Source organism: Camelus dromedarius, chromosome 1 (assembly GCF_036321535.1).
Source record: "Camelus dromedarius isolate mCamDro1 chromosome 1, mCamDro1.pat, whole genome shotgun sequence".
Taxonomy (NCBI): Eukaryota; Metazoa; Chordata; class Mammalia; order Artiodactyla; family Camelidae; genus Camelus; species Camelus dromedarius.
Genome location: NC_087436.1, coordinates 114,618,463 through 114,640,325, shown reverse-complemented (window position 1 = coordinate 114,640,325; position 21,863 = coordinate 114,618,463). Strand labels below are relative to the sequence as shown.

The 21,863-nt window shown below is 34.6% G+C and overlaps 1 protein-coding gene across 3 annotated transcripts in view; it reads right to left on the bottom strand.

Annotated features, from left to right (window-relative positions):
• Positions 1–21,863, bottom strand: part of RAB28 (RAB28, member RAS oncogene family) — an 82,349-nt gene that overhangs the window by 10,385 nt on the left and 50,101 nt on the right. For all 3 annotated transcript variants that reach the window (XM_031437273.2, XM_010975350.3, XM_031437281.2), the window contains exons 5-6: positions 5,232–5,335; positions 590–667 (exon numbers count right to left, since the gene is read on the bottom strand). In XM_031437273.2, coding sequence (XP_031293133.1) covers positions 590–667; positions 5,232–5,335 — 182 coding nt within the window. The remainder of the gene's footprint in view (positions 1–589; positions 668–5,231; positions 5,336–21,863) is intronic.

The window sequence follows — 21,863 nt, the reverse complement described above, 5'->3', positions numbered from 1 at the left end:
CTGTCTAGGAATAGTAAAAGAATTCGGAAATCCTCAATAATTAATACCATTATTAAATTAACAATAAAATAATAAATATCATTAATTACTATTAAAATCAGTATCATTACAGTGGAGGATGTTTTAGAGAGGAACAGAGAACAAGACTTTAGAAAAAATAATGTTTTACCAAAGCAAACATGGAAGATGCCAAATGGAGTAAATTCTTACTAATTAAGATAAACTTTGATAAATAGTTGGGATTTGATATGAAATACAAAAAGAATATTGTACAGTAATCTAGGAAGAAGAACTTAATGAAGTACAAAACAATATGGTCAGTATCTTAACTCATTATATAACCACCGATGAAATTTTTATTATAGTAATCTAATTTCTTCCAACACAAAGGACAAAATGCAGTTTCAAGGGTATCATAATTTGGCAAAAGTTAACATCCTCCATCTTCTGCACAAACCATAATTCACACACACAATCTATTTCTAGGGCTTTTTGGAATATGTACATAAATGTGAAAGGATTCAGGGTGAAAATTAATGTCATTTAAGAAATAAATTATTTTTTTAAATATAAAGTTCAATATAATCACCTGTGACTGTTCTATTTCTGCTTTGTTTAACTTGATTCCAAGGATTTCAGCAGCAACTTTCTGAAAACACAGGAAGACCTACATAACAAAAATAGGTTTAAATGATTTAAAACAGGCATGCTTAAGTTACTTTCAAGTAAATTGAACTTTCTAAAAAATGATAAACAGCAAGAACTGCAAAACTATGATGTACCAGGTTATTCCAAAAATAGCTTTGTCAAATACTGCAACATTTTAAGTGTAATAATTTTTCTAAATGATTAAACCGTAATTTGGAAATTCATACAATTCACTGAACTGGTTTAAACATACACAAATCACTCTTTTAAATATTTAACATAAGATAATTAATTACAGATACCACATTTTAAAAAAACTATTAGCATAACAAACTCCCGTAAGTCCTGAAGAAAATGAGGGTCAAGCAGTCTGTACCACCTGTATGAAGTCCTCACTGGCAGTTCTACACTGGCCTTTTGATCTGGCATTAGCTTTATCTTAAAAGGTCTTACTTTCTAACCTTTCAATCCTCTTTGTGCTTCTCACCAATTTTAATAAATTCTCCGTATCTCTTGAGCAAAACAACTTAGTAATCTTCACTGTATTTTATCAAACAGAAAAGGAGCAGCATACTCCATTATCATTAAACAAAAACCTACAAAGACTTTTCTATAAACAGCCTTTCGTACATAGGAGGTTTATGCTGGGTCCACTATGACTCCTAGAGCTCCACTCCAGTCACTGACTGCTACACATAACTTGTCTTTGCTTCTAAGTGTCCTATCATATTCTTATCCCTACTTATGATTACTTACTGAATATTTATTGCAACTATACTAATTTAATTTTGATTTCTAATCAAAAAGAGATACATGTCCTCGAAAGGCTTACATCATTTCTACCCCAAAGAGCATTATATAGTATAGTTCACTGATGGTCAATGTTCAAGGAGAAACAGGAAAGTTAGTGTGGTGGAATGGAGAGAAAGAGGATTGTAAAAGAAAATTACCAAAGAGAATAAGAGTGTACAAATCACGTAAGTAAGATCTGGTAGGCTACTGGAAGGACTCTGACTTTTTCTCTGAGTAAAGTGGAGGGTGGTTTGATGTGACTTCTATTTTTAACAAGGTCGACCTGGTTGCTGTATTTAGTTTTCACTTCAGAAATCAAGGTACAAAAAGAGAAAACAGCAAGGATACTAATGTAAGAGATGATGGAGGCTTGGAACAAAGTGGTAGCAGTGGAGATGGTAAGAAATAGTCACTAGATTATGGATATATTTTGAAAGTAGAACCAACAGGACTTGGTAATAGATAGATGTAGTGTGTGAAAGAAAGAGAGGAGTCAAGGATGACTCCAGAATTTTCTTGGCTTTAGCAACTGGTAGAAGATCTGCCATTCCTGAAGTGGGGAAGATTGTGAGAGATTTGAGGGGAGAATATCAAAGAGTTCAGGACCTGAATTAAACCGGAACTACCAATTAGACATATAAGCAAAGGTGCTGGGGTACACGAGTGTGGAGTTCAGGGAAGAGGTCTGGTCAAGGCCATGAGACTAGACGAGTTCACTAAAGGAATGAGATTTTAAAAAAAGATACCCAAGAACCGAGCCCTAGAGCACTCCAATATTTAGAAGACAGAAGGATAAGAAGGAATCTGCAGAGGGGACCAAGAGAGCAGTCTGCAAGGCAGGAGGTAAGCCAGGAGGGGTGGTATCCTGGAAGCTGACTGAAGAAAATATTTCAAAGTGGAGAGAGTGATCAACTATTTTATATGCTGCAGCTAAGTCAAGTAAGATGAGGACTAAGAACTGACCACTAAATTTAACAAAAAGGAGGTCACTGGTAACCTTAATAGGAGCATTTTGGGTGAAACACGGGACCAAATTCTGACTGGAACTGTTGAAGAGAAGTTGGGAGGAGAGAACTGGAGACAACTCTTTCAAAATATTCCACTGGTAAGTGGCAGAAGAAAGAATAGCTAAAGATGTGGGATCAAGGGTTTTCTTGTATTTAAGATAAGAGAAGTCATAATATTTTGTATACTGATAGAATAACCTGGGAGACAAAAAAAGACGCAGGAGAGAGTGAGAACTGCTAAGCGATGTTTGCTACTAGGCAATGAGAAATGGGACTAATGCACAACAGAGGAAATGACTAGGAGCACAGACAGCGTACCCCATAGTAACCGCAGAGAAGACAGAAGATACAGATGTGGGGTGGGAAGGAGAGCTGGGGTAGATGTGGTGGCAGAAGTATGTGAAAGTCGATTTCTGTTTGTCAAATTTCTTATAAAATAAAGAACGAGGGCGTCAGCTGAGAGAATGGACGAGGAAGTTTTGAAGATTTGAGGAGAGAAGAGAAGCTATGAAATAGCCATCTGGGTGAGGGAGAGAGATAGTGGGATATGGACACTTACTGAGCAGCACTAGGGCCCACTTGAAGTGACTGACTGTGAACTTTAAGTGAAACCTCCACCATGCCTCTGTTTTCTCTGATCACGTTCAAACCCATGAGTGCAGCCACATAAAGGTGGGGGCTTGGTTTAAGGCAGCCCAATGAGTCAGATAACGTGAACAAGGGGAAAGGGAACTGACAGGATGTGCTTGGCTGGCCATGACATTTAAGTTAGGAAGAGAGGAAAATGAGGACATGAAAGGAAATTAGGGACACTGAAAAAGTGTTAGGATCAGTGTCTTGTAGGTCCTGCACGGGTTGCAGACTGACTGGGTTAGGGCACTCAAGGTTGTGAGCTGGAAAGACAGAAGGTGGTCAGCGATTAGGATGCGTGATATGCAATATGAGGTAACAGAAAGGCTGCGGTGTTTTGTAAAGACAATGCACGGGAGTGAGTGGCTGAGGTGGGGTGGAGAACAGACAAAGATGCCAAATCACTAAGAATTATGACAAAGGTAGTATCAGGGAAAGCACAGTAAGCCAGAAACTCAGCTTCTCAAGCAACAAAGGGAAGTAACCTGGGAATGGAGATGACTAAAAGCCTCAAAGTGATTTCACAAGAACAAACCATCTCAAAGTTACACTTAACAAGAAAACAATAAGAATTTTTAAAGGTGGTTCAACATAAGTACACAAAAAATATTAAATGGTTAAACACAAGCTAAAATACTGAAAGGTAACATAATTCCAAAATGACAGAAGACCCCTAGGAAGATACGTGCGGGTGAAAGCCCAGTCCATGGGTGGACTTACCAAGGAGTACTGATGTTATTATTTTTTTAATGACATGTATAGGTATGTGCCCGTGTCTGCACCACCCTGGGGGAAAGCGCTCCAAGAGGTCACATTTTTAAATGTTAGACCCCCCAAAAGATTAAATACCCTTATATTACTTAGTATTTATCCCAAGCATAAAAACCATCAAGGACATCATAAAGGAAAAACACCAGAAAGATTAAACCACAGAAAAAAAAATACAAACTTCCTTTGGTTGAAAATGCCAAGAAAATTAAGTCAAATAAAAATCTGGGCAGTGGAGAGTATCTGCAAAAATTATGACAAATGGCTGTTATCCCCACCTTAAAAATGGTCACAGAAAACTTTAAAAAGCAATAGAAAATTATAAACACACAATAAGCAGAAAATTAATAAGTAATAAAAAATTTTAAATTTCCACTTCAGTAGCAAAGAAATTCAAATTTACATAGCCAAAAAAAATTAGTTTTTCCTACCAAATGGACAAAGATTTAAGAATAAATAAATCCTGAATGTTAAAAAAGAGTACAGTGATACGGTGCTCACACAATGCTGGTGGTGATATAAATTAACTTAGGCTTTCTGGCAGTAATTTATCAATAGGTTTCAATTATCTTTCAAGGAGTCTATTCCAAAGAAAAAATCAAAACATCAAAAATTATGGACAAAATTTTACATTAAAATTTTGCAAAATTTAACAACATCCCGAACTTGGAAGTAATCTACATGCCCAACAATAGGTACTTGGTTGAATAAATTTTTGAACATTTATTTAATGATTTCTTAAATCTAATGGATTATTAAATCTATTTAGTAATATTAAGTGACATGATAAAATTTTCTACAGATAAATACATTAAAAAGTAAAACACAACCTTATTTCTATATTATAACCTCAATTTTGTTAAATAAATATTTAACATGGTTAATATGGTGAGCCCTAGATTGTCAATCCTTAGGTTTACAAATCCTACCTCCACCCTTATTCTGTGTACCCTGGACCCCTACTACATAACCTCTCTAAGACTATTCTATAAAACAGAGAGAATCACAGTAGTACAGTGCCCATCACAAAGTACGCACACAGTAAATGCAGTCCCTTGACAGTAGGACTAGTATTTGTGAGCATCAGAAAAATAAGACTGGAAGGAATCATATGAGGTCATCTCCGAATGCTGGAGATTATGAATGGTTTATATTCTTTTTGACTTTCATATTTTTTTAATTCCTTAAAATAACCGTGAAATTATGTTAAATGAATTACAAGAGAAATACAAACAGAATACCCATGCTATATCTAACCTAACATATTTCATGTCTTCATAGGAATTAACTTGTTCCAAAAGTTAAGTAATAGAAGTATACTTCCTATGAATATTAGTATATAAAAGTAAAACAATTGTAATATTCAGTATTCATTATTTTACTTACAGAGTCTCCTGTCTTCGCTGAGACGAAGTGGCTACTAAAACCATTTTCCTGGCAAAACCTTAAGTGTTTTTCGGGTTTTACTGTTCGCATGTGCTCCAAATCAACTAGAAAGGGGAACAAAAACAGAGAACAAAATTCAACATTAGAGTCAATCAATATATTTTTTAACATATTTAGATTTGACCTATTTTCCAATACTGTACCACCGCTTAGATATTAGCTGTGTAATCTTGAGCAATTCTTTTTAGCCTCTTTATGCCTGTCTCTAAATCTAAAAACTGGGAATAACAAATACACCTATTATATAGAGTTCCTTGAGAATTAATCCATGCTTAGTGCACAATGGCCAGAACGTGATAAGTACTCAAAAATGAAAGCTATCGTTCTTGTTATCCGTATACTTCAGGCACACTGATGACACTCAAAACAGGTCTACTTAGTATAACGTGTTGACACACAGTGATTAATTGAAAAATGCACTTTCCCAAGCACGTTTGGTTTGAAACAGTTTAATTTAATAATTAGAACAGTTCTACAATCTCTATGAACTTTAATGTTACACAAATACATTAGTACTTTTCTGCTAAAAAAAAAAATCACCATTTCATTGTACATTTATTTTATTTACAGCCATGGTTTCATTTCACAAAGATACAGCTCATTTGCTTTTCAAAATTAAAAGTATCCATTTTGAAAGTAGTAATTGGCCAGGATATACTTCCTTGAATAGTTGTAGGTGCTTTAAAGCAAAGCACAGTACTCATGTCCAACACTGGTTTTATCCAGCACAGACTAATTTTTTAGTGATCCTTTATTGAACAGTTTCTCTTTTTACAACACTACAGACCCTATAAGGGTGTTGACTCAATGCCGTCAAATTATAAGGCAAATATATTCACAGGATTTAAGGACAACTAGGCTCTTTGAGTCAATATAGGAAAAAAAAACTTAAACTGATTTCCTGAGGAAGGGACCCAACTGACTTGTAAAAACTTGTAAATTTGCAAATCTAGTAAGCCTACATAATAGTGCCAATTGATTACCAACTAAAAAATGCTCTCATACTACGTAAAAGGCTTTATTTAAAATTAGATTGAAGGTTTCTAGTTTGTAAGCTCAGGACATCCTTCTCTAGGAGATTTTTGATCTAGTGGGGGATTCCTGAGTCCCGTTTATATTGCTTAACTTGGATAATATGCAGCTTTTTTATTTTCTGGCCACAAGTTGCTGTTCCTTAAACATCACTGAGACCTTATTTACAAGAAGAGGCCAAAAAATGTCCAGATACCACAGGCATCAATTTGAGAAGACTAAAATACTAAGCTATTAGCACTGACATTTATACATCTAGTTTATCATAATATTGAAGTTAAAATACTTTCCTAATTCAACAAGAGTAGAACAAATCATGTCACTAGGAAAATTCCCCAATGAAATCCCTTTCCAATAAAAAAAAGAAAGTCTGTAATTCAACGAGTGGGTGCATTTGTCTTTTCTAATGAAATAGTCCATCATTGTTGTGTCTTTTCCTTCTTTTTTTTTCTTCTCTCCCTCTCCCCCACCCACACCCCACAACTCCTCACTACCACATAAGTTTATCTATATAGCAATGGGAGATTTACTATCCAAGCAAAAGTTTTTTCCTAGCAAAGGTAACTATGAGAGACTAATACTATCACTGATCAATTGAAAAAAATTATTCAATAAACATTTATTGAGTACTTGTTATGTACCAAGCACTGTGGTAAGCTGTGAGAAGCCAAAGATGAAAAAGTTCAATCCAGGTCCTAAAAAAGTCACCACCAGTACTATGAACATAAAAAGACGGTTAAGAATCATAAAAGTTATTTTAAGTAACTGAGATTCTGACAAATGAGACAGAAGATACAAAAAAGGCCCTCACAGAAGGCCTTGACTACAAAGGCTTCCTCTACTGTGTTAGAATTCAGTGGGCAGCATTTAAGAGGACTCAAGTTGCTAGAGGACTTCATTCTAAATAATTCAGAAATGTAAATTTTGAAGATGAAGGTACAGTGACATACTAGTGAATTCTTTCTCTTCTTCTATTCTTGAGAGTGTCCTTAAAATTACTGTCCAGTATTCATCTGATGGGCCTGAGGTAACAGTCTTCCTGCTGTGACTGAGTTTCCCTTAGTCCTTCAGTGAACCACGTCGCTATGCTAGCTCTCGTATTGTATCTTGAAAACGGAATTAAAATCTCCTAATAGCAGTAATACACGATCACTTCCCAAATACTCAGAAAAACAATTATGGAAATGATACAAGAAATGCCACTAACTAGAGACAACTACTGTTAACATTTTGGTGTTTATCCTTCCAATTATCTAAGCAACTGAAGGACAAAGGCATTAACATTGTAACATGCAATTTCTTTCAGCTCAATCATACTACAGCTTGCTTAAACATGTGCCTAACAATTTCAGTGGATGAACACTTTATCAATCATTCATTCATTTGTTCAACAAATCTGAGTGCCTACTATGGCCAGGCAGCGTCCTAGGTGCTACAGGTATAACAATGAGCTTACATTTTAATGAAGAGAAAGAGACCAACAAGTAAAGTATATAGTATGGCAAATGCTGATACACCTAATGCGGAAAACAAGGGGGTACGTGAGAGGAAGTGCTATTTAAATAGGCAGGTCAAAGACCTTATGAAGACTAAGGAGCAAGGAAACCTGGGGAGGAGCCTTCCAAGCAGAGGAAGCTACAGTGAAAGGCCCTAAAGGAAGAATACATTTAGCAGATTCAGAGAAAAGCCAGGAGGCCAGGGTGGTTGAAAAGACTCAGAAAGAGAGGGAAACAGCAGGAAATGAGGCTTAAAAAGCCAGGAACCATATTACGCAGGGTGGGTAGGTCTCTGTAAGAAACGTGAGAAGAAACATGGGTGGTTGTGAGGAAAAAAAAGATGCAATCTGATCTACATTTTAAAAGGTTTTTTTGGACTGCTTTGTTGAGAATAAACTACAGTCAAACGTAAAGCAGAGAAGCCACTGAGGAGGTTATAGTAAAAATTTAGGAAAGAGAAGATGGTAGTTTGGACAAGAGTGAGAGCAACAGAGATGATAAAAAGTGGGGCTGAGTCTCAATATGATTTTTGGAATAAAAAGTGAGTAAGAAATGCTAATAGATTTGACATGGGATGTAAAAGATATGGAGAAGTCACTTGAAGATAGTTAACCTGAATATTAAATGAGACAGTGTTTTGTAGGTTTTGTTCCAGTCATATTCAGCTGTATGAATGGAGGTGCTTCGTAGATAAACATTTGCATTTAAGTAGAGCTGTGGTTTTCCCAACCATGTACAATTACTAAAAAGAAAGGCAGGTAACTGAAGATAATAAATGCAAGGGAGTGATTATGTTGATGGAGCATGGAATCTAAGCTGGGTAAGGAGGGGGTTCAGGAAAATGAAAAATTGCTAAGATCAACTGATGTTAAGGTCTTGTGTGGTTTAAAAATTATTGGAGTTGGGTTACCAAAGGAAGTGAGCTAGAAGGACAAGAGATAATAGACTGTGGTGGATGAAATTGATATTGACGTCATGGACAGGGTACAGAAACTTATACTGACTAGGTCTTCAGAATAACTATGGTAAGTGTAGATGGGGGAGTCAAGATTGTTGCAGATGAGAAATTCAAGAAACTGACAGACCAAAGTATTAGAAGGATAATCTGTATGGATACTGAGATTACCAAGAATCATGAAAGCAATAGTGATGGAGTGACTGTGACCCAACAGTCAAAATCTTCAAGAAACTCAAGGCAGTGATTCAAGGGTTGGTTGAAAACTCCAACAAATATAAGTAGCAGGAGGTATAATCATGCAGCTTGATATTCAAATCTAAGGATTTTTAGGAAAGATGAAGGAGAATGATCTGGAAAGAGCAATACGTAACAAGAAGGTCATCTACCTCACCTCCAGTACTAGTGATAAGGAGGGACCTCAACATCTGAAACAGCTTCAGGAGAAGGCAGTACTGTCCTTATGGGAGAGCCAAGTGACAGAAGTAGTGTAAAAACTTTTGTTCAAGGAAGATGTTGAGAATATAAGAATTTTACTGATGTCTTATTTGTAAATTCATGAAGGCCCAATGGAAAGATCTCAGAAGTTACAGAAGGACAAAATTGGGGTCTGAAAAGCAGATGACAGAGCCATATAGGATAAGAGTGCAGGAGATAAATCAACAACATCCATGGCAAAGGCTTTCCCAGGCAGCTGAAATAAATGAGTAAAAAGCATGAAGATGAAAAAAATTCTAAGACTGCATTAGACAGACAAGAAATCCAAATTTTATACTGTCAAAACCAACTGTGCAAAAAAAAAAAAAAAATCACTTGGCTTACTCAGCTTGACCTGGACATTAAAATGGAAAGAAAGAAAAAAAGTTACCAAGCTACCAAGTCTGGGGGGTGGGGTATAGCTCAGTGGTAGAGTGTGTGCTTAGCATGCAGAGGTCCTAAGTTCAATCCCCTGCACCTCCATTAAAAAAACAAATAAATCTAATTACCCCCCAAAAAAAAGATTAAAAAAAAAAGACAAAAACAAACAAATAAAAAAGATACTAAGTCTATCTGCCATGTTCTTAAAATCACATGGTACATGAAATAGAAGTCTAAGAGAATCCAATTAATTTTGGCTAACAAGAATAATTTTGATATAACTTGTAAAGTTGTTTGAAAGAGTAATATGTATAATTTTTAGTTTAATATATTTTAAAAATACAAATTACAGTATTTCATATTTTATAATTTAGGTTTACAGCAAGAAAGAGATACTAACAAAAGCACATTTCAGGGCTTCCTGGAATATTAACAATCCAGTAAGAAGTAAATTTTTCTCAGAAATATGACTAATAATTACATTTTCCAGAATATTATGCCATCTTAAAGGCCTTTTATAATGTTTCACATAAACCTGTGAAAACATTATTCAATCTCAGTGTGCAAAGAGATGCAACTGAAAAAAAAAAAAAATGGAGCACTGAGGTTTGCCTTTCAAAATATAAAAAAAAAGAGAGAGAATACCCAGTGCTGATGAGAGCTGGTACTACTGGCTTTCTGAAAAGCAATTCAGAAAATGTGTGTTGAGCTTTTCAAACATTTCTGCTTTATGACCACGTAACACAATTTGAGAGAGTTTATCTTGAGGAACACATTAGGGATGTATAATAAGAATTAAAAATTAAGATCTTCACCACAGAGTTATTGTTATATAAAAAATCATGGAAGCAATATAAATGTCCCCAAACAGAAATACAGTTAAATTATAATACAACCACATAATACAATACTCTCTGACCATTCAAAATCATGAACTCGAAGACTATTAAGTGAGATCTTGGCAATGATTTTTGAGATTTGACACCGAAAGCAAAGGAAACTAAATCAAAAATGAACAGTGGGACCACATCAAATTAAAAAGCTTTCAAAAGGAAACTATCAACAAAATGCAAAGGCGACCTACAGAACAGAAGAAAATATTTGCAAATCATATATCTGAAAAGGGATTAACATCAAAAAAACTCAAGAATTGTATGAAAATAATTGTATGAAACAAACAATCCAATTAAAAACATGGGCAAAGGAAATGAAGACTGTTTTTTTTGAAAGAAGACATAAATGGCCTACAGGTACATGCAAAGATGCTCACATCACTAATCATCAGGGAAACACAAATCAAAACCACAATGAGCTGTCATCTCACACCTGTTAGAATGACTATCATGAAAAAGACAAGAGATTCCAAATGTCAGTAAGGATGTGGGGAAAAGGGAACTCTTTTGCACTGCAGGTGGGAATGTTAATTGGTACAGTCACTATGGAAAACAGTATGAAGGTTCTTCAAAAACTTAAAAATAGAACTACCATGTGATCTAGCACTCTTACTTCTGGGTATATAACCAAAGGAAATAAAAACAGAATCTCAGTGAGATATCTGCACTCTCACATTTACTGCATCATTATTCATAATAGCCAAGACATAGAAACAACCTTGATGTCCATCAAAAAATATGGATACAAAAGATGTGATACATACATGTATATACAATGGAGTATTATTCAGCCATGAGAAAGAAGGAAATCCTTCCATTTGCAACAGCGTGCCTGAAACCTGAGGGCATTATGCTAAGTAGAAATAAGTCAGATAGAGAACGACAAGTGCTGTATGGTATCACTTACATACAGAATCTTAAAAAGCCAAATTCACAAAAACAGAGTAGAATGGTGATTATCAGGGGCTAAGGATTAGGGGAAGTGTGGAGATGTTAGTCACAGGGTATAAATTTCCAATTATAAGGCAAACATGTTCTGGGATTCTAATGTACACATTGTGATTATAGTTAACAATACTATACTACATATTTGAAAGTTGCTGAGAGTAAATCTTAAATGTTCTCACCACAAAAATGTTAATTATGTGAGGTGATGATGGTAGTAATCACTGTGCAATATATAAGTGTATCAAACACACTGTACACCTTAAACTTATACCATGTTATATGTCAGTTATGTATCAGTAAAGCTGGGAAAAAAGACTATCAAGTGAAATACACAACAGCACAGGATGTTAAATAGTACAAAATTGCATACAATAAAACTCCTTTGTAAGCATAATATGTATGTATAAATGTGCATAAATAAATGGCAAGAAAAATACACTTGTGTTTTTAAAATAAAATTTTTAAAAATTAAAATTGAGAAAAATAAAATTTTTAAATAACAGCTTTTGTTTTGAACTATCCTTTCAAGGATGTTTGTGTGGCAATCAACCTACATAGAGAAAGTGTCTCCCCCAGGGATAAGGTGTAAGTTTGTTTGTCTAGTATAATAAAATAGCACCTCCCTCCAGAGCAAAGTCCAGAGGCTTACCTGGAGCCCATTATAAAAGATTTAGGTTTCCTAAGCCCAGTACTCCTCAGCTGTGATGGAAACCACTGAATACAGATCACCTGTGTAGGTCCCCTCACACTGTCCTAGGAACCAACACAATCATGGAGCTCATCCTGCTTGCTATGCTAGGAGTAATAAATTCCTTTATCTCCGATTCCAGGAGCCTCATGCCTTCTGCCTGCATCCATGCGGTAGCAGGCTAACTTGTTAGCTTGTAAGTAGGGTAAAATCTAAGATCCTTCACTACTTTCAACAAAAAGAAGAGTAAAACAGATAAATAAAGAAAAGATGAGCCAACTAGATAGCTGTTCATCAACCTACACTACACTTCCCAGCTTGGAGTTCAGTTAGGTGTGGCCGTGAGGCTAACTTCTGATCAATGTAATGAAGAAATGATATGCATCACTGTTAGGCTTGACCCATAAAAGCCTTCCATGTGTGGTAGTCCTTACTCTCCTTTTTCATGGTAATCCATGAAGCCATCTGTTGAAAATGGCAGTTCCAGAAAATGGAAGGATTTGGGGTTCTTGAAGGGAGATGCACCAGCACTGATAAGCATTATCTGGTTTTGGTCTTTAAGTAAGAAATTTCTATTGTGCAAAGATATTGAAACTTTAGGGACTGGTCTGCTTATGGCATCCAGCATTACCTTAACTAATATATATACCTTAATGTAAAATAACATAGATTTACATCACTCTTGTTAACAATAAACCTCTCCTTGAGTATATATTGGGTATTGAGTTATTAACTGATGATAACTTGAAGTTATAATTGGCAAGATAATAGAAATCTAAATGTTACAATTGTCTCTGAGATTCTGCATATGTAATATTCAATTATGTAGTCAAAAAGTACATTAAGCTTAATTATAAATTGAGAGTAGTCATTTGCATTTTTAGTAACTAGGGAAATATAAAAACAAATAAAACACAAACCATCGGAGAAATGTTCTTTCTTCTGCCATTAAATGGCTCAGTTAGGAAAACAGTATGGAGATTCCTCAGCTTACCATATGACCCAGGAATCCCACTCCTGGGCATATATCCAAAAGGAACCCTACTTCAGGAGGACACCTGCACCCCAATGTTCATAGCAGCACTATTTACAATAGCCAAGACATGGAAACAAGCCTAAATGTCCATCAGCAGGTGACTGGATAAAGAAGAAGTGGTATATTTATACAATGGAATACTACTCAGCCATAAAAACTGACAACATAACGCCATTTGCAGCAACATGGATGCTCCTGAAGAATGTCATTCTAAGTGAAGTAAGCCAGAAAGAGAAAGAAAAATACCATATGAGATTGCTCATATGTGGAATCTAAAAAACAAAGACAAAAACAAAAAAAGCATAAATACAAAACAGAAATAGACTCATAGACATAGAATACAGACTTGCAGTTGCCAAGGGGGCGGAGGGTGGGAAGGGATAGATGGGGTTTCAAAATTGTAGAATAGATAAACAAGATTATACTGTATAGCACAGGGAAATATACATAAGATCTTATGGTAGCTCACAGAGAAAAAAATGTGACAGTGAGTGTGTATATGTTCATGTATAGCTGAAAAATTGTGCTGAACACTGGAATTTGACACATTGTAAAATGATTATAAATCAATAAAAATGTTAAAAAAAATGGCTCAGTTAATACACGGAAGTAGTATGGAAACAAAAATGCATTCTCCTTTGTCAATACACTTTGTGGGAAGATATGAGGAAAAGTGCCTGAACAATTACCAAGTCATGACTAATCTTTTTTCAGCCATAGCCCCACTCTTAGATTATCTTAAAGCAAATCAAAACATATTACATATCATCTCATCCATAAATATTTTAGTATGCTATATTCTTAAAATATCTTATTTTGGTTTTATTGAGGTACAGAGTTTTGATTTAGAAGCAACAAATGAGAATTCTGAATCTACAGCTGTCACTTTCATCCTTCACTTGGCCCTGCTGATTCCAATGGAACAATAACTCCCTACATTGATGTGATGGTTCAAAATTTATTTACTTTGATGACTTTCAGGATAAAGCGGCCTGTATATTAGGATACAGAAACAGATTCTGGTAAGTAACAGAAAATAAATGGTGTTTAATAAACAATACACAATTCTGATAAAAACCACATTATGTCAAATATCATCATAAAAAAAACTATCATTTCAGCACATTTTTTCATATCCCAATAGATGGTCTTTGTTACTATTTCACTATCTAGAGTGGTAGATTATATACAAACACCAGTCTCATACAAGAAATAACTTTTCTGAACTTCTCAATTGTTTGCATTATAGTAAATGCAACAGAAACCACAGTTCTTCAGTAATTCACTGATTAATCTGGAAAGGAATTAGGACATGGTAGTAAAGAAGTCTCCAGAACCAAACTGCCTGGGTCTGATTCCTTGTTCTGCTACTATCTGTGGAATTGTGAGCAATTTCTCTTTGTCTCAGTTTTCCCATCTACAAAAGGGGGCAATAATAGTACTTTCCTCATAATGTTACTGTAATAGGTAAAATAACTAAACACATAAAGCACACATAACAATGACTGGTACATAGTATGTGACTGGCACAATAAGTATTAGCTAGTGTTATTGTGATTTGTCTATTCATTCATTTATTCGTGAACTATTTACCCAGCATCTCCTACGTGCTAATGGCTGGGAAGGTTGAGAGGAACACATATGGAAAGATACTACACAATGAAATTCTAAGACCAAGAGAACAACAGTAGTCATATAGCATATAAGACAACGTACAACAGGAGTAATAGAGAAAGGAAATTTCTAAAACTGCATAGGGGGACAGGAAAGATCTCACAGAGAAGATGATGCTTCAGCTAATTCCTGAAGGATAAGGAAAAATTAGTCAGACAACCTTGGGGGCAGAGAAGATGTACATTCCTTGCCAAAGGAATGTATGAAAAGCATCTGAAAGAACCTGGCTTCCAAGAGCTGGTGAAATCAGCAAGGCTGGCACATTAGAGTCTTGTATGGGATGCTAAGAAGTTCACATGCACATCGGTAACATCTATACTGCTATGCATTTCACCTATCTTACTTCACACAGTCCAGCCCACCTGAGCAAAAATATAACCACAAAAAGGAAGTTCTTGTGGGTGACATATAAGAAAACTTTCAACTTCTCCCTGCTGGATTCAAAGCATCTCCATTAACTACACAGTGACAACTTTAATTTCTAAATTCAGAGACTATTCAAAAGAAAATTACAAATGATTAAAAATGTTTCATTCCTACAGATTTCAGGACTATGACTTCTTTTTCTGTTCAGTTATCTTGTAAACTAGTAAGTTCCTTTACAAATTATAAACAATTGCCATTATCTATATCATAACTTTAAAAATAGAAGATGGCAAGTTTTATAGTCACACACATGCAGCTGATTATTCTTTCTCCCAAAAGTAATTAGTCATTACAACGCATGTTAATCAACCTAAAGATGATTCAGATTAACAGTGTAGTTACAAAAATCACAGGCTATCCAAAAAAAACTTCATGTACTTCTTTAAAAGAAGTGGAGGGTGGGAAGGGATAGACTGGGATTTCAAAATTGTAGAATAGACTACACTGTATAGCACAGGGAAATATACACAAAATGTTATGATAACTCACAGAGAAAAAAATGTGACAATGAGTGTGTATATGTCCATGAATAACTGAAAAATTGTGCTGAACACTGGAATTTGACACAACATTGTAAAATGATTATAAATCAATAAAAAATGTTAAAAAAAGAAGTAAAACAATACCTTAAAATTCATTTATTAAACATACACACCTATTATGTGTCAAGTACTATGCTAAGCACAAGCAATAAATGAGAGAACAAAGCAGACACTGTTACTCTCACATTAATGAGGAAGAAAGACTGATAAACAAGTAAACACATAAACAAGTCAGTGTAACAATTATAATCAGAAATTGCAGGAGGGGAGAGGTGTTGCTGAGCAGATAAAGAGTAACAGAGTGACAGGAAGCAAGATAGCAATTATGACAATTTTATATGGTAGCTATGAAAGACCTCTTTGATCTGAGTCTGAAAGATGAGAATAAGCCAATCAAGCTAAGAGGAGGTTGGAGGAGAAAAATGTTTCAGTCACTGGAACAACCAGGACAAAATCTGGATGAGCAAAATGACTGAGTACAATTGAGGAAAGCAGAGACGCATAATGAGCAAGACTGGGGACGTGCAGTCTAACGTGAGGCTATTACCCAAATACAGAGATGCAAAAGCCAGTGGAGGGTTGTAAGCAATGGCACAATGTGGTCTTTGCATCTGAGAAAATTACTCTGGCTACTATGACGAGAAAGGAAACAGGCGGGCAAGACAGATGCAGAGAAACCACTTTAAGAGACTTCTGAAGCAACCTAAAGCCTGTTTCAAAATTTACAAAACTTTGTGGCCCCATAACAATCTTGACAAACAGGTAAAGCATTAATCTAATTTCACACACAGTGATTTAACCAAAGTCCCACTGCTAGCACCAGAATTAGAATCAAGCCATCTGGTGCCAGATTCAGTGTCTCACAAAGAAGGAACATCAGCTTTTGGAATGGTCATTTTAACGTCTTTTATTTAGAGTTTTAATTAAAAGAATAAAGACATACAAACTTCAAAAGCTCATTATTATAAAAAAGTGAACTATTATAAACCTGATTATTGCTTATTAGTACTTTAAGTATTCATACAATAAATCATAAAACCGAGCCCATCAGCATTATAAAATAAGATACTCTTTGCCTAGCACTTGATTATATAAAGTTCTTTACAAAGTACTTGCAGCTGTACATACAAATTGTGAAATTACATAATGTTTAAAAATGATCCATCATGATTAGCCCACACATGACAAGTAAAATACCCTTAATAATTTATTAAATTTGATTTACATGTGCTTAAAATTATGTATATATTTTGACTTCTAAAATACACACACTAATGCTAATAAGCCAAGTATATGACAACTTCTCTTTTTAAGTCTTACTTGTTTATAAGTCCTATTTGTTTACTGGCATTCAGGCATCCATATTCAGGATCTCCATTGTATCTACTTACATAGGATTGCTAATATAACAAACAGAATAGTTTTCAACGATAACAGCATCAAGAGTAGTAAGTAGTTTAAAAACTATAAATCAAATGTATAATAATCAGAGCTATTGATCAAACTAAATAATATAAACTTTGAAGTAAAATTTTTAAATTCTGAAAAACATTACAATAGTTTGTATTTTTTTTTATATTGGCCTAAAAGTTTACAATATTCTTATTTTCCTAAAACTTCATTTTTTAACATGCTGTAAGAACATGTTCTACAATGAATATGACTTTTTTATTCAAACCAGAATGCATTACTTCATGTTTTTTAAAAAAGGGAAAGTATTGCACGATGCTAAATAATTATATTATTGTCTAATCCCCGTCAATGGAAAGAAATCACTAAAAGTATAAACTTTTTATGCATCTTAGTCCATATACAATGGCAGAAATAGATATTCTCTGTGACATTATTGTAAAATACGTCTCTGCCTAACTTAAAGAAGCAAAATACAAATATAGTACTCGTACAGATTTTCACAGTAATTTTTAGGTTATCAAGGAAACATCTAGAGTGTTGATCTGGTTATACTCAATTCAAACAAACTACTTGTCACATTAACTACCTCCAGGAAGTTACTCCAAACACAAAATAAACTGTTTATGCCCCTACTCAGATAGATAACATGACAGATTGTTATTAGTTGAAGACAGATGAAATACATTAATTTGATTGTGAGCATATGTTTAATTTTACCCCGCCATGTACACGCTCTAATGCTGTCTTTCTATGATGACACAGTAAATCACACTGTATTAGAAGAATTGCTAATGCAGGAAAATAAAACATTACCAGAACTTGACTTTGACTTTATAGATTCTTAAACCAAACTTCTTAAAAAACATAACTGCCTGAAAATCATGAGGTTCCACAAACATAAAGAAAAAGGTGTCATCAAAGAAACTACTTTAATTTCTAATATAAATCTAAAAAACCTCAATGCAGTTTAACATTTTTCCTATATACTAGTTCATCTATTTGTGAAATGCCACGTCCTTCCTTTTCCCATTTTCTACTGTTTTTAGTGCGTATCTTACCAATGTGTATACCGTTTTCTACAATAAGAACATGTGCTACCTTTATTCCAACATTTGTTTCCCTCAGGTTAGGATTTTCCTTTTAAATACTTCATGATGCTTTAGAGACAATGAAATTAAGATTTTATGAAATAAAATACACTGAGAAAATAAGCTTATCATTTTTTAAGCTGCACTTATTTGGTTCTTTTGTCATATGCAGCTAAAAACAAAAACAAATAAAAAAGCACATAACAATAGCCACATGCAAAGTATTTGCCGAATAAATAAAAACATTTTTAGGCTCTTAAAAGAAATACAAAATATCAGCTGTGTCTAACATCATATATTTTTCTTCATTTTTACAGGGAATACTATACTGTACTGAAGATTAATGAACTAGAGTCTCACACCACGTTAAGAATGAGTATCACAAACATGTTGAGCAAAAGAAGAAAGACAAAAAGGAATACACATAAAAAATAGCATTCATATCATAAAATTACAAAATTAAACATTACTCAGTGAAGCACACACAGATGATGAAACCAAAATAGAAGACCAAGGAAAAAAGATCAGGACAGAGGATAGCAGTTAACTCTGAAGGTAGAGAGAGGATTGTTTAAGTCACTGGCTGGCTTCTGGGGTGCTTGGCAGTACTGTTTATTGACCCAAGAATAGCTATTCTTTAAATTATACATATATTTTATATACTCTTCTGTATGTATATCTCACTATATTAAAAATTACTAGGAAAATTACAGCAATATAAGAGTCTTCAAACTGAATTTTTCATATGATCATAAAGAAGGGTAACTGTTGCAAAAACATTTTTTCACAATTTTCCCCAAGGACCTCTAATAGTCCCTTAATTATCAAATCACACTCCTTTGACCTATGTATATATGTCATGAATCTTGTGGATTTTCTCTTGAATTATTTGTTACCTGACTCCACCAGATCATTTGTCTTTTTTTTTTTTTAACATTTTTTATTGATTTATAATCATTTTACAATGTTGTGTCAAATTCCAGTGTTCAGCACAATTTTTCAGTCATACATGGACATATACACATTCATTGTCACATTTCTTTCTCTGTGAGCTACCATAATGTTTTGTGTATATTTCCCTGTGCTATGCAGTATAATCTTGTTCATCTATTCTACAATTTTGAAATCCCAGTCTATCCCTTCCCACCCTCCACCCCCCTGGCAACCACAAGTCTGTATTCTCTGTCTATGAGTCTATTTCTGTCCTGTATTTATGCTTTGTTTTTGTTTGTTTGTTTGTTTGTTTGTTTTTTAGATTCCACATATGAGCGATCTCATATGGTATTTTTCTTTCTCTTTCTGGCTTACTTCACTTAGAATGACATTCTTCAGGAGCATCCATGTTGCTGCAAATGGTGTTATGTTGTCAGTTTTTATGGCTGAGTAGTATTCCATTGTATAAATATACCACATCTTCTTTATCCAGTCACCTGTTGATGGACATTTAGGCTGTTTCCATGTTTTGGCTATTGTAAATAGTGCTGCTGTGAACACTGGGGTGCAGGTGTCCTCCTGAAGTAGGGTTCCTTCTGGATACAAGCCCAGGAGTGGGATTCCTGGGGCATACGGTAAGTCTGTTCCTAGTCTTTTGAGGAATCTCCACACTGTTTTCCATAGTGGCTGCACCAAACTGCATTCCCACAATTACTTTTTGCTTCTAGTAATTCTCCAACACTTTTATAGATTCTCTATATTGCTATAAGATTTGCCTAATCACTCTGAATTGTATTTCTTTTTTTGTATATATATATTTTATTGAAGTACAGTTTACAGTGTTGTGTCAATTGCATTTCTATTACATAGTCACATACATATCTACAAACAGACCTATAAGCATTCTTAGGGGATAACGATGAATACTGTTAACTCTGTGGAGTCACAGAACAACATCAATAGCAGCCAACAGCAAGAGGGCAGGAAGGGGAGCATGTAAAAATTCATATTATTTCCACTTATTTAGTACCATTCACTGGATTCCCTAAATTCCCTCTGGTGATGGATAATGGATAATTACTTCTTTAACTTCAGGATAAAATGTTAATTATAGGTCTAAATGAAGACATAACACCATGGAGTAAGTAAATCTTTCTATATTTGTGTCTGTCTACAACTTTTATTGCTTACTGACTTTTTTTTTAAATTCATGTTTCAGGCAGTCTCCATAGGAACTCTTCCTAGAGATTTCATACTGACACAGGACTACACAGGTTTATCTGCAAAGTTGTACATGATAGATAGTATAATAAGGTCCAAGTTCAATTATGCCTTTCATACATAGAATTGTATGGGGAAAAAAAAGAGGTGTTTTTGTCTTCCTTAGACACTAGTATATCCTGAGATCTTGCAAGGAACAGAAACCATAGTAAGAATTGCTTCAATTAGCAATTGTATTATTGTTATTTAATTATTTTTTTATATTTCCCTCTATTTTCCAATTGCCGTCAATGGGAAACCATATATTAGATCCATTGGGAGATGGCAAATAATAAAACATAATTTAAAATAACAACAAAAAGCAAATAATAAAGACAAAACTGCCTAACAGCAATAGAATTCAGAGTAGCAAGAATAGCTAACATTTATTTAGCACCACAGCATTTTATAGGCACTTCACACATATTAAATCTTTTAACCCTCACAACAACCATCATTGACAGATGAGAAAACTAAAGCATAGACAGGATAGGTGACTTACGTAAGGACCACATCTAGCGAGGGCTGGAGCCAGAACTCAAGCCCCAGGCAGTCCAGCTCTGGAGTCTGCATCTTAGCTCTCACACAGCTGTCTCCTCATTATGCAGTTTTTTGGGACTGTCTTTTTTTCACACAACATTGTTTCATTCATGTCTTCCCAAGTGGAATAGTTTATTCACTTTCATTGCCATATAACATACCTTTATATGAACAGACCACATTTTATACATCTTTCTCCAATTGACACACTTGAATTGTTTCCAGTTGTTAGCTATTACCCTCAATGAAGCACCATGACGTCCTTAGTACACGCCCTGTCACCTGATACATATGAGTAGCAGTCTAAGACATTCAGCAGAGGAAAACTGTTGAATCATAGGGTCTATGAACGTTCAATTTTACAGAATAGTGTCAAATTATTTTCAAATTGGTTGTACCAATTTATAATCCATCCAGCAGTGAAGATGAATTATTGTAGATTCACACTGTGTCTTATCACTTCTTAGGTTTCTTGATTTGTATCTCACTACTTGTCTGTGGTCTTATTTTCCATTTCCTTTACCCGTGATGAGACTGCACTTATTCTCATACATCTCTGGGCTATCTGTTCCTCTTTTATGAAATTCCTATTCATGTTTTATGTCCTTTTTTCTACTGAGTTGTCTTTCTTGTAGATTTGTGAAAGTATACTAATCTTTTGTCAGTTATTTGTGTTACACATACCTTCTCCCAGTTTGTGGTTTATCTCTTTGAATTATTTAATACATCACTTGATAGAAACAAAAGTGTTTATCTTAAGTGGTTGATATATTCAACATTGAAATTTAGC